Consider the following 14,452-nt stretch of genomic DNA (forward strand, 5'->3'; position numbering starts at 1 on the left):
ACAGTCAATAATTAAGTTGTAAAGACGTCACCTTTTCTCTGTTCATCACTTATGGAAACCAAGCTTTGCGTAACATCAGAAGCCTCCAGTGACTGTTGTGACCTCTGGCTTTTCACCAAGTCTGAGCCTTTGAACCTGCTTGACGAGTACAATAATAGGAACTACCCCTTAACACTCATTTTCTTTCTTTTATTGACTTGGCTGACCTTTTGACAACTGTATTTGCATCGTGAAAATGGATTATTGCTTTGTAAGCAAAACCCCAAATTTTAAATACTGAGCTTTTATGCATAACATGCTTCAGAGTTTGTATGGAAGCATTAAAGATACTAAATTGTTCTTGTAGGAACCTGCCACATCAGACTCAGATTCCGCAGCAGCAGAGTGCAGGTCAGTACTGAGAAAATACTGTTACTATTAAGTGACCAGTGTGGAGGAATCACTAGTGAAAACACATACAGTCTGCAGACAGTGGGAAGCATTTTTCAAGTGTAGTAAAGTATTACAGCATTGTCATTCCAGATTGTTCTTTGATACATAATGAAAATTTTGCAATAGGATCAATTAAACAAGTAGGAGAAATGCTACCTTAGGTCTCAGCATGAGACAGTGGGATCTGGTACAGCTAAGTTGGAAACTTCCTCATATAAATGCTTTTCTATTACAACATGAAGTTACAGCCCCATTAGCAAATTTAGTTATGCTGTTCAGATTCTGTAAAACTTGATAGGAGACCAAAATTTCTAATTCCCATCAGTACTAGTTAATCTCAGAAGGAGGAGCTCTTTATTGCTGTTGCTAAACATAGAGAGTTGATATTGGGGAACTTGTGGCAAGGCAAATATCCGTGCTGCTGGTTTCCTGTGTCTTGGTCATCGCTTTTACATCATTTTCACAAATCATGATGTACTGACTGAGGCTGTGAATGACCCCATCAGAGTATTGACTAAGGCTGATTGTTCTCTCTAGTTAGCATATCCAGTCTGAGAAGAAGTGACAGCCATAGCCTAGTCAGAAAGGGGATAAGGATCATACAAGGAAAATGTAGAGGCCAGAGTGTAATTTTTGAATATTCAAAGAGTATTTGGGCAGAACTCCAAATATGTATGTATTGAACATAATAGGGGAACTACAGCTCCACGAGGAAGATTTGTTTTAATTTAGGAGTTACATAAGCAACTCTTTCTTTTCATTCAAAATCCTTCTTCTTCATTACTGCTTTCGGGGATTAAAGGAGAATTTCGTATGACAACATTTCAAAGATTTGAGGCAAGTATATAATAGATGATTCTGCCCATGTGGGGGTTTTTTGTTATCTGGAAATTAAAAACACATTTATAAAAAAAAAAAAAAATCCAAACCCAAACTGACTGCAGTTCTGCTAGCTTTGCTGTTTGTGTGCTTTATTATGCATATACCGGCAATGGTGAGTGACCCTGGCGGTATCCCTCCAGAGCCTCCAGCACAGGTTTGGGTTGACATTTAGTGTAGCTCCTCATGCTCACTACTGCAGGCATTTAGAAAGCAGAATAAAAATGTCACATGGTTCAGCCTTTCTGTTATGACTGTTCTGTGACAAGAATTCCAGTCTGTCTTGCAGTAAAAAAGATGCAAAATCACCTGGTAGTACTGGATGTTGACAGCAGTGAGAAATTTTTTTAAAAGGTATGAAATCTAAGCTAGCATAGATTTGTTGCTTGCAAGCTGCGCTGAAGAACTGCCATAAAAACAGATCTTAGAATTCCTCCTGTGTCTGTATTTTCTGTAGTACATTGTTTTGGTAGAATACATCTGTTCTTTCATATTCATCACAAGTGCTGCCTGTGACAAGCTCTCAGAAATAGGGGAGGAAAGAAAATGTATTTGGGACGGACAGTGTTTCCTCCTCCTCCTCTCTTAGTTTACAATGACACCTTCCTTCATAATGCAGATGCGCACATGCCGCTGCAAGCACTTCCATGACACGATGGCATATGCCTCTTGCAGTTTATCTTCTGAAGGATATATGATTCATGCTGTCAGAACGTTAAATTTTTAGAATGTTACAATTTAAAACTAAATTCAGGCGCTCCTAAGATTTTTAGTAGCATCAGTACAAACTTAGCAATCAATTTTATTGATCTGTTCAAATAAGAAATTTACAGAACTAAAACACTTAAGGCCAAAAAACCTATAGAACTAGACATTCATTGTTTAATTTTCTTCCTTCAGAGAATTCACAATAATATGCTCAGGATTATTAACTTTATATAAAAATGCAGACTTAGTAGCTGACATAATGCTCAACTATTTCACAAAGTGAAAACATAATTGGGTAAGAATTGTACGAAAGGTGGCAACTCACATTTAATGTTTCTATTACACTACTGAAAATTGCTACTGGTTTCCAATACAAAAAGGCATATGAAGTTTTATAATTGTCACTCTGTCAATTGGCAAAATTCATGAGGACTATTTTAAGGTGCTTAGATGAAAATGTGTATAGGATACTCCTATAATGCAGAAGATGAAATAGTACCTGTACACTGTATACTGCATTTTCCTCTTTGAGCTCCACAATCTCTCTATGAAGTCTGTTAGATCCCAGGTGGAGAGATAAATCCCCAGATGTACAATCTTTTCCCAGATCTCTCCTTTCCCAGAAAAAAGCAAGCAAGGCTATTTCATGTGTATGTCGTCTTTTGGTCCAGGTTGTACTTGTTGTGTTTCTCCAGTGTGGTGGTTGATAAAGGACTAATGAATGCTATTTATGTGCTGTGCACCCAATTACCAGTTCAATATTGTTGAAGCATCGTCTGCCACTGATGGATTATATAAATTCTCATCTACTTGCAGGTAAATGGTATTCCTGAGGAAAGAAAACTAACAGAAGCAATGAATTTGTAATCAGAGAAAGCAGCAAAACTGTCTTATTTCCTTATTTGCTCTGATTGATGCATGAGTTTTTCTGGTGTCTATTGTGCATGCCCACAGTATTAAGATGATTTCCGTGCCAGAGAGTACAATCACTTCCATATAACTAATGTACTGTATCCTTTTGTACTTTGGACATTTTTGACAATTTGTAAACACTGATAACTTTTTATATTTGTTACATTCAGAAAATAATCTTTCAGATATATGTATTAATAAATATCAAACTTTATTCTGTCTTGTGATCTCTCCTGAAAGTTTTAACAGGGAAATCAAAGCTTCAAAACAAACACCAGGTTCAAAGGATTTCAGCCTCTGTTCAATGGGATGATACAATGGCCTTACATTTGCACATGAAAAGCAGTAGTGTAGAAGCATGAAAACTTGTGCAGTATGATGAGGCTCAGAAATACTATTCCAGATTTATTAGGCATTAATTTCATAGTGATTATCAAAATGTAATGAGCAAAGTTATTTTTCTGAGGAAAAAAAACCCCAAACAAAACCAAACCAAACCCTCAAACTATTCCTGTTGAAAATTGGATTTCTGTTCCTTTACCAGATATTTAAACTGTTTGACAACCTGTAAGCAATAGAACATTTAAAATCTGTCCATTCATTCATCTGGTTATGTTAGAAGAAACTGTTACAAACTTCTGTAGGCAGAAATTAATGTCTGCAAATAAATAAGGATAAATTTTGTTACGGTATACATGGACTAACTTTTAACTCTTTAACAATACTTTTTTCCCCCCTGATATTACTGATGCTCCGATGCAGGTTTTTTTTTTTTTTTTCATATCCTCCACATTCTTTGTTCTATTTGGACCAAAAACAGTTGTGGGAGAACTAGCTATCCAATAAACCAAGGATTATTTTTTTAGCATCTTAAAAAGGAGTTGATAGAACACTTCCTTTCCTGGGAGGTAGTTACTTTGAGAGGCGTTTGTCTCTGCAGCTGAAAGCTTCATAACATGAACTTTGTTAAAAGGAACTGAACCGAGGTTTATCCTTTTTTTTCAATAGATGGCGATGATTTACTTCCTGATACTGTTTTGCATATTTTAAATGATTTTTTTCTGCTGCATAACACAGGACTTCAAGGTCTCCCCCTGTAACAGCTCACACCAACAGTTCTTGGGGTTTTACCTCAAAGCATCATACTAGTTTAAGCTGACACTTACACTTTGTCTTTTTTTCTGTAATATTTTCTCTTTCAGAAGCCGTATGTTCATCAGGACATTGCATTGTAAGCAGAAAGCTGCGTCTGCTTTAAAATTGCTAAATGCTGGCTACATTTCCTTAGCTGAGGTTTCTGAGGTCTCTGCTAAGAGAAATTCTGAGTAAGTGAGGAATTTAAGACTGAGGGTAAAAAGAAACTGTAAAATAAGGTTATTGAAGTTTGCAGAAAGACCTAAGTAGTCGCTTTTTTTTTTGCTTTTTTTTTCTTTCTCTTGTTACAGTTATGACCCTTTTCCTTCAAAACACAAAACCTTATTTTATGTTCATTTTTAAGCAGGCAATGATATGTTTATAGGCTTGGACCTGAATGCAACACCTCAGCAGATACTCAAAACAAGTCCTGAGCTGCTTTTTGGCACGTTTGTGCAACAAGTATGCTAACTATTGCAACAAAGGATATAGTCTGTGCACTGTACTGAGCACAGTCTGGGGCATCATCAAGCCTTAAACACCAGAGTTTGCGAAGCTGCCCTTAATGCTAAGCACAACCTACAGAGTATGTTATACAACTGCATCTAGCCATAGGAAAACTGCCAGTGATTACTGTACTACGACAAGTAGCTCAAGCTACAGTTAGTTACGCAAGTTGAAAAGCTAAGACAGTTTCTGCAACAGTTGGAATAAAGAGCCATTCCTACTTACTTTCAAAGTGGCATGCATCATACCTACCTCATCCCCAAGGTACCAAGAGCGAGCTTTCACCAGTCAATTGGCCTCCTAAGAGACCCCTCCCTTTTTCCAGCAGCTTGGATGCTTGTCAGTGGGAAGTGAATTAGAAAACTGCACTCTGAGGTCTATAGCAAATTAAAAATTTACCTCTTACCCAAGCTGTGAAAAAAATTGAGTACAATCAGCATTTGGTTTCTACTACTGTTTTCAAATGTATGAGCTGTCAGTGCTTTGAAACAAATGAATGGAATGGATTTTAAATAATGATTTTTTTAATGCAATGTAAGACTAAACTTTGTAAATAGAGTTGGGTTTGGATCATGACCATTTCTGGTAACTTGAGGATGACATGACAATCAATTAAATACCAATTGAGCTGCTCCCATCTTATTTGTACAAGTATGTAACAGTGCCAATAGAGTTAAGGAAATTTCTTAAACCATTATGTACTTGCATAAAGAATCAGTTTTTACCACTGGGTGCTCCACCTATTCTGTAAAGAATCTAATGATGCAGGTGACTTGGGTATTTTATGATTGAAAGTTTCATTTGAGGTAAGTTTAATAACAAATTATTTATTTTTACTTATTAAAATAATTACTATGGAAGAATAGATTTATAAAGCTGGCTAAAGACACTTTATGGCTCAAGAATTAGTAATAGTTGAAACAGTAAATTCACAGCCTCTTTAATGATGCACGCTGACAGTATGAACTGATATTGTATTGATTTAAGTGACAGTTGCAACCAAATTAAATAGAAAGCACTACAGCTGTCTTTGTAAATATATGACTTGTAAAAATCTAATAAATAGGAAAACATTAAGTAATGATGTTGCTGCCTGATTATTTTACATAATGATGCCCAAACAACTCTGTATTACAGTTTTTAAGATTATGGACAGTGATAGTGGATGTGTCTTAAGAACTGGAGCCAATTGTGCAGGGTTTGTGTTTAACTGGGGGAGATGCCCAAGTACTTGTTGGAACTGGAAAGGATGGAGAAGATTTGCACCATGTAGTTCAGGTGCCCACGGTAGACGGAAACTCCCCGATGGTCCAAGGAGACCCTTCTTCTCTTTAGAGTAGGACTGAAGTACCTACATTAACCCAAACAAAGCTTAAGGATGGATTTCTTGATGTTGCCAGACTGAAGAAAAGCCCAGTTGGTTCCTCTGCTTTCATGCAGCGCTCTGCCACAGTTTCTAGCTTGTAATCCAGCAGGAAAAAGTATTCCAGACCTCTGCTGTAGAGCATTCCAGACCTCTGCTGTGGAGTTCTGCTGAAGTCTCCTGAGCACCAGGGGTGGTTTTGGATGTAATTTCTTTCTTCCTGCATTGCATCTGAAATGATTTGTGATACAAGTGAATATCTGCCCCTAATTTGAAGTAACAGTAGCCAGAATATCACTTTGCAGAAACTCTGCAATACTAATCCGTGATTTAAGGTAGGCATAATAGTGAACTGTAGCCCAGCTAGAATCAAGCAATAAAAAGTTTTTACTTAATTGATGCTGCTCCCATTACAAAAATAAGCATCCACAGCACGTTTATTTAATGTTTAAATTATGTCATATTTTTTACATAACCTGAAAATATATTTATCCCACATACAGTAAACAAGTGCATTATTTCAAACATTAAAAATAAACCTTTTAACCGATTCTGTACAACAGATAAATAAAATTATATCTACAATACTTAAGTTGTGAAGAACAAAACAAAAATTATCCCTCAAACTCACAGTTCCCCATTGCTCCTAATACTGGCATAGATGAAGGTTACGCATCCTATCTCCCGCTACAGTGTTCACCTATACCATTTCTTTCGGCCATTCAAATGTACTGATCAAGGAGGTTACTTCCCATGTTTGGAACGTTAATGCACACCAAAAACAAATCGCCAAGTATCTTTCCAATAGCTTCAAAATAGCTGGCAGGTTTAGTAAAACTGTGGAATGATTTATTTTTTCTTTTTTATGATGAATGACTGGTCATTCTTTAGAAGAAACTGTTCTCTACCAAAAAAAAAAAAAATTATTGAAGCCATTCTTTGACAAATTTCTTTTGCACTCATTGGTGGCTGAAGGCTGGAATTCAATTTTTTAACAGGGATAAGACCAAAAACATGTACATACAGTAGAAATGAGGATTTGTATTGTTTATAATCATACATAATTGCACATATGCTTGGAAAAAACTATTTTTGTTTGACTGCAAGTAATTAGAATTACAACAGGTAATCTGTAGAAGAATAAAATGAAAAAAAGCAATTAGGGGTCAAACTATCACTTGAACCAAAACCACAAACACCAAAGAAATGGCCGCAACTTCACCGAGTGGAACGTAAATTACGGCTTGTCACTCCCATGTTGAAGGGCTATTTCTTTCAATTTTCCTTTTTACGCTAAAGGAAAGAGTTAATAAGGAAGATGGGCACTGCTAAAAAGGAGGGGAAAAAGGTTCCTCCAAACAGCTCCAATCTCATTTCATTTGTAATTCTAAGACTCAACCATCTGCATGCAACAAGATGACCACTCAATCCCTCCTCCTTGTTACATCAACAGATTGACTCGCATCCTTTTAAATGAAAATATTATTACAGGATAGAATATGGCACCAGTTCCCTAACGAGACCCAGTTCAAGGTCACCTACAAACTCAGAGGTTTGAAGATCACTGTTCCCCTGTTCTCCCATTTCCTTAAGAGCTGATGGAGTGTGTGTGACAGGATTTCATCTGACTGGTAAAGGTTGGAGGTCTTCCAAAAATTCTCCATATTGAGCTGAGTGTCTGAAAGTTATTCATCTGTTTGTTCACTGGGATTGTACAGAAAACTGCACAGTTAACTGAATCAGTGGAAAAATTACGGAAAAGCAAATTATTTTAGGGGAAAAAAATAAGATTTTCTTTATAACAAATTTCACCTCAGAATTCACCATATTTGCAGAAAACATCTTAAATTTCTAACCCCCCCCCATAAAATACTATGTAAACTTGTCTATAACCTTAAATCACTGAACTGGTGATGACTTTTTATTTCCAAGTATAAAGGGTTTCATATAACATATACTATTCTCCACCCAAAATACCCATTTCTAAACAAAAAAAAAATACCATTTTGTTCAGAAAAATGCCCTGGTTTACCAGTAACTTCATGTTTTACATCAGCTAAAGGTGATCATTAACGAAGGATCACAAGTTTGCTCTTTTTTTTTCCTTGATGAGAATGATTACAGCATGTGTAATGTACAGGTGGTACTCTAGTAACACCCACTCTTCATTCGTCTGACCCAAGGTAAAGTTAATTCCGTGATATGCACATGATATTGCTAAACCATTTCACTTCACTTCTTCGTGTCACGTTTAAACAGGTATGTAAACAGAAACATATATCCAGTAGAAAAGACTCATTTTCACATGCAGTTCTGTACAGTGTGTTCTTGTTTCTCAGATTCTTTGAGGAGGCAATTTCACACAAAATATGTACATTTGCACTATCTACATTTTCCACACACTTCATTTAAATGTCTTCCTGTACCTCCAGATGAGAAGTTTTGTTCAGGCAGACACAAAAAAACCTGAAGAAAGTTTCCAAGAATCTTTTCAAGTTAATGCCTTGACTGATCTTGCATTGCGGAGAAGAGGAGTAGTCCAGAAAAAAATCCAGCTATGCATAGCAATCTTTTCAGTAGAGTTGAGTTATCTTTAGGAACCACAATCTGTGCTAGATCATTAGTGATCTGAGAAATTTCATGTGCCACACACACAAATATAAAAGTGCTGACAAGAACATTAAACATTGGATATCCAGGAATGAGCACCAAGATCCCTTTTGTGTCTGCTGCCAGCCAAATATGGTATTGGCAAATGAAAAGCTGAAAGAAAAAGTGAGTGTGTTTAATCATAGATAAAATAACATATAATCATTACTATTGCATCAACTGATACATTGTACTTCTGCTTAAGTCAGACATTTATGATTAAATAAGATGCTCTGAGAAGCTGTTTTCCACATCTTTGCTATAAGACAAAACTGTTAGTCTGTAACAGTACACAGTAAAATGGGTTTGCTTAGCCTTTGACAGAATATGGCATAGAGGCACGTCATGGACATTATGTCAGAACAGAGGAGGAATACACCTCCGCTCAGTTACTGTATCTCTGGCGAGGGACTGAACTAACGTGCCTGCAAATAGAAGATAATGCTTTAACTGCTGGTGAATGCAAAGGTCCCTGGAGTTGATCGGCACCTTAAAGTTCACCCGAAATCAGAACAGTGAAAATGTGATCCTTTAAAAAAAAATTCAAACTCATGTACTACATATACATTGTATTACAATGAGTTTCTCCTCTAAGTTCCTTTCCCTTTTTAAAATAGATTTTATTAATACAACAAAATTGAACATTTAATATTACTAAACAGCAAATAAAATGGAAAGCAAGATAATTCCTACTCTTTCAACATACAAACTCAATGGAACAAGGTAATGCGCACTAAGAAGGGTTTTGATTGTAAAGTTCTATTTGTTTGTTAATACAGGAAAGCTTTCTAGGACAAATACATTTGTATTTACGCTAGTAAGTGTAATTCATGCTGATTCTTCAACTGGCTTAAATTTTTGTCTTCCAACTGCATACACACCCCAGCTTACTCCAGCATGAAATCCCCACTCTCACAACCCTAAACTCCCCCCCAAAACAGCGTAAGAAATAAGTTTGTTACTGTAAGGCTGCTATTTCGGCTGATTTTTAAATGCAGATGGAAGCTACAATGCTAAAAGAGGTCAAACACAACAGCAAAGTATTAAATAAGCCAGTAAATGTTTTCACTATTTCTGTGTTATACTACAAGTGAGAAAATAAAACCACCTTACATTTTTAAGTTACAATTCACTGTACTTCTGATCATTCTACTTACCTCTAGAGAAATTTTGCCAAACCAGGCAAAGAATGAGCTATACACAGATCGGACATATCCAGGAATGTTCCTGATGAGGATGAAAGCTAAAATCTTTTTTAGAAAAAAGTAAAAAGAAGTGACTGTGGATGACAAGCAGATTACACACAGGCAAAAAAAGGTTTATTCATTTTCACTATCTAAATTGAAGTGCATCATGCATTAAATTTTCCTTAAAATCTAATAAATACATAAACCAAACAAAAATCCATGCAGCTTACACTTAACAAAGTACTGAAATTGCAAATCTCTTACACACATTCTTATAGCATAGCAAGTCACATTTACATCTTCAGTAGAATCATGGCCATGATGCTGATGGATATTACTGTACACTCACTAGGCATAGTCACAAAACATGTTATACCACGCCAGCCTAAAATGAAGGTGGCCACAAATCTGAGTTAATACTCATTTTTTAAAGAGAAAGTGTCAAGATGGACAAATTAATATTAAAAAAATAAGCCACACATGCTGGCCCTCAAGAGAAGGGGGAAAAAAAAAAGAAGCAGAGAGAGAAAAGAATCAGAGAGCTGGGGTGTAGTGGGGCAGCAGACACAGTAAGAGGAAAATGTAAATTTGAAAAAAAACCACACGCATGCCCCTGTGGCCCACCTCTTCTCTGCCTAAAAGTGACTACAGAGTCCCCTAGTTGCTTCCTACACCAATACCTCCCAAACACTCATGCTTTCCTACAGCTTTCTTCTTTGCCACTGCTATTCAATTAGTCAAAAGTTGGGTTTGCACTTAAATAGTGCATATGAAACCTACACTAAGGACATCAAGGTTAATCAAAAGCATAATCACAGTATATGATTTCAGTGTTTAAAGGCAATGACAAACAGTGAACAATTTACTTTTTCACTTTCAGACAAGAGAATGAAGCTCAATATCTGACATTCTGTATTTAAAAACAATTTTTAAAAAAGCACAAACAAGAACAGACTAGAGTCTATCACAGTAAGAAAAAGGACTATAATTATAATTACCTGCACTACTGAAACAGAAGGATGCAGTTCATTGCACTCTGTCTTGTTTTTACAGCTACTTGCCCAAACAGAGTAGATCTAAAAGATATAAAAATCAGTCTGTGTAGCAATTATATGTAACATTTAAAAATGAAACAAGAGGTAAGCTATTTTGAAGTGCGTCAGCACTTGGTTCACTAAGACGTGGGACAGTAATAGAAAAAAAAATACATTGTGCTTAGTTTTGTGTTTCTTTCAAATTCTTCTTTGCAACTGATGAATACCATACTTATTCAGAGCCTAAGATACAGCTGTACTGTTGACAATTTTTTCATCACAAATAGACGAGCAATCAAGAATGGAGATAAGAACTGCATTATCTACCATATTATTTTTATGATCCAATTTTCCTGTAACTTTTGCAATGAACCAAAAGAGAGAAGATGTTTTCATCTACATTTGACTGAAAGAAAAAATATTTTAGTGGGTAGATAGGTAGGGCCATGCACAAAAACACAGCTGACATATCTCCAGATCAAAACTTGATTTTTTAAATTAATACATTTTCTAAACAAGAACTTCAGAAAACATATTATTTAGAGGTTTACAAACCTGATTATACTAGTTATACTAGGTACGTACCAAAAAGGATACAACTGAAATAAATAATAAAACATTTGAAACTCTGTTGGAGAAAAGAGGATCTCCCTTTCCTTCTGATATCATCTGACATTTCTGCAATGCCAGATAAATAAAAGCAAACAGCATCCCATGAAAAACCACCTGTAAAAGACAAACAGAATGCAATGAATATTTCATGGCTTTTACAAGTACTTCAGGTATAAACTCTTACCAGAAATGCTACAGGATAAACTATCTGTAATACTAAAGTTTAGGTGTCAAAAGGTCCTTTCCGAGATTTACCAAAGCAAACAAAAATAGGCTTTGTACACTAGGTTGTCATAAGCTGCATTTTTAACTCAACTAAAAACCTACAAATAAAATACTCTTACTAATGCTTCACAGAGCATTAAAGACATGACAATGAAATTTCAAGAAGCTTTCAAGTACCTACTATCCTCTCTGCAATCTACGCCAGCATTGAAAAGGGCTTTCTCTAGGGAAAAAAAAACATGAGTCTCTGGCCTTCTCCCAAGTTGGCAGGTGAAAACATTCAAGAAGCACTACAAGTGCTTCCCTCTCTCACAGACACAATTCTTCAACAGAGTGTTTTATGATCTTTTGCCAAGTTCTCATTAGCTAGCAACACGATGCTGTTTCAGGCCCATGCGGTGCTTGTCTCCTGTATTTATTTTGGGACTTCGTCTTTAGTGGCATCACAGAACACGCACTGTTTACAACCAACAAAGCTCCAAGTCTGAAATGTCGCAACACAGTGTGCGCTGCTGACAGGAGCAGCCCAGGACGGGACAGCTGTGTGCTCTGCAGATTTCAGTTACTGAAGACTGCCAGAGGAAGAAGAGTGCAAGTGATCCCGTGATAAGGTTAGCAGATAAATGCTCCCATCTTAGAAACTCCACTTACCTTATCAAGGAGGCAAATAAAAGACCAGTGTCTCCCTGTTCTATTCCCCCACATTGTAAGGTCAATAACTGGAAAGAAAGCAGTTTCCCACCGGAAAACCATTTAAAAATACGTGCAAGAATAGACTCGTTTGGGCATCAAGACCCTGATTTTAAGTGTTTTAAAAGTTGCCTCAAAAGAAATATATCCTTAATTGATACAACTGTCAAAAAATATTATCAAGAAAGTCACCGCAATAATTTACCTTGTATTTTAATAGCCTGAAGTGCTACAGGTGTTAAATTTTCAAAAAAGACAAATCTAGGTCACTTTATGACTTTCTTTTTTAAAAGCAAACTAAGCAGAATACAGCAGCAAAAAAAATCAACATCCATCTTTTAAGCAAGGCTTTGACAGACATTTGCAGAAGTAAGGTGGATGCAGCTTCGTCTTCTATTGAACAATCCACTGGGACAAACTCCTGCTTTCTCTGGAGGAAATGAAAACAACTCTCCCTCCTAATATAAATTTATGAAAATGTTACATACATAGCGATCCAACTTCCACCGAAACCACCATTCATAGACATTCCCATTCAGTTCAAAACACTTGGACAGTGGCCAAAAAGAAAAGATCTTCTCAAACGCACCCTGTAAAAAATAAACATGGCAAAAGCTTTAACACTGATGTCAACCATATTTAGTAAATTTAAGTCAATGTGCTATCTTTTAACTGTATCACATCCCTATTTCACTAGCTGCGTTGCATTACCAAAATAACAGGCTTCCTTAAAAGGCACTCATCCCCACAAATGAAAAAAACCAACAAACCCAAACAGAAATACTTCTTCAGATGAGAGAGGGTTTCAGTTTTACTTCCCATGGAAGTATTGGCACACCTTCCATTCTGTACTGCAGGCCTAAAGATCCACTGGTGTGTTGGGATAACAAATGCATACTTTACAGAAGACTACAGTTCAACAGGCTTAAAACCAAAGAAGGATTAAAACCACACAACCCCCTCTGTAAAATCCTAGACTGACAAACTCTGCCCTTGTTTCTGTCAGCTATACTTACAGCATGCAGTAAGTCGCTAACTTAGCATGAGAACCAGTCTTTTGATAAAGTATCAAAGCCAACACCATGTCTCTAAGACACAGATCTTCACATCACCATATCATCATATGTATCACCATATGCTAGCAAACCCAGTAACTTTAAGCACATCGAAAAAATCCCACCCCAGAAACAAAGCACAGACCTTTGTCTTTATTACATTTGTAGTAGTGTACTGAAAACATGTCAAGTATTACAAACAAAAGAGTAAGATACAGAACTGTGTTTTTTCCATCACCCACATCAATTCAAATATGAAAAGAAAAAAAAGGAACCTTCCAATTTTCCCCTGTATTTGTGATACAGGAGCAAATATACAAGTTACGAGCACATTACGAAGTAGATAGGTAATATACTCTTAGGTCAGTAAGGATAAAAACAGTCAAAATTTACAAACCTGAGAATATGACAGAAAATATATACATGTCAGTAAGCAAGTCAGTTTCACCAGTAAACCAAAGTGCCATAAGCAGTTCCCTGAGGAAGAAATAATTTAGTGAGCATACAGTCATCAATTTTTCAATAGCAAACCCCCAGACACATTAAATAATAATTGCCAATTATTTAGTGTAACTATGCTTAGTAATAGATGCATTCATAAATAAATGTTCAAATATTACCAGCAATATTTTATCACTATCTACATTTACATATTAAATTTTACTTTAAGCAACTAAAATAAACATTTACAGCAACTAACAACCTATTAATTCTAACTTAAGCCTCATATCTAAAAGAGGGACAACATACATACAGAAAGAAGAGAATTTAGGTGTTCAAACAGAAACACTATTTTAAAGCCCCTTCTTTCCCAAACACTCTGCACAGGCAGTCCTTATTCTAGGCAAACGTAAATAAATAAATCAAACAAAATGCCCAACAGCTTTTGTCATGTGAAATATTAAACTTTGAGGCACCAGTTGTACTCCAAAGCTCAACTGCAGATCATTAAATACAAGTATCTTCTTAAGACAAACTTGAGAAATTGCTCCTCAAAGCTATGGACTGATATTAACCTCTACCTAAACCTCAACATTGCAACAGAGATCATCTCCCTCTCTCCCC

General features: G+C 36.2%; 2 protein-coding genes across 15 annotated transcripts in view; one reads left to right on the forward strand and one right to left on the reverse strand.

Annotated features, from left to right (window-relative positions):
- SGCE (sarcoglycan epsilon) overlaps positions 1-5,650 on the forward strand; it is a 33,322-nt gene extending 27,672 nt beyond the window's left edge. For 7 of the 12 annotated variants that reach the window (XM_054814159.1, XM_054814165.1, XM_054814161.1 and 4 more), the window contains 3 exons: positions 347-390; positions 1,235-1,269; positions 2,836-5,650. In XM_054814159.1, the coding sequence (XP_054670134.1) occupies positions 347-390; positions 1,235-1,269; positions 2,836-2,886 (130 nt within the window). In that variant the 3' untranslated portion in view covers positions 2,887-5,650. The remainder of the gene's footprint in view (positions 1-346; positions 391-1,234; positions 1,270-2,835) is intronic. The other 5 variants (XM_054814169.1, XM_054814162.1, XM_054814166.1 and 2 more) reach the window with 2 other exon arrangements.
- Positions 5,615-14,452, reverse strand: part of CASD1 (CAS1 domain containing 1) — a 31,339-nt gene continuing 22,501 nt past the window's right edge. For 2 of the 3 annotated variants that reach the window (XM_054814157.1, XM_054814158.1), the window contains 6 exons: positions 13,785-13,864; positions 12,821-12,922; positions 11,391-11,531; positions 10,770-10,847; positions 9,742-9,834; positions 6,300-8,698 (listed from right to left, as the gene is read on the reverse strand). In XM_054814157.1, the coding sequence (XP_054670132.1) occupies positions 8,432-8,698; positions 9,742-9,834; positions 10,770-10,847; positions 11,391-11,531; positions 12,821-12,922; positions 13,785-13,864 (761 nt within the window). In that variant the 3' untranslated portion in view covers positions 6,300-8,431. Of the gene's footprint in view, positions 6,167-6,299; positions 8,699-9,741; positions 9,835-10,769; positions 10,848-11,390; positions 11,532-12,820; positions 12,923-13,784; positions 13,865-14,452 lie in introns of those variants that run through there. The other variant, XR_008575619.1, reaches the window with a different exon arrangement.

Source organism: Grus americana, chromosome 2, assembly GCF_028858705.1.
Source record: "Grus americana isolate bGruAme1 chromosome 2, bGruAme1.mat, whole genome shotgun sequence".
Lineage (NCBI taxonomy): Eukaryota > Metazoa > Chordata > Aves > Gruiformes > Gruidae > Grus > Grus americana.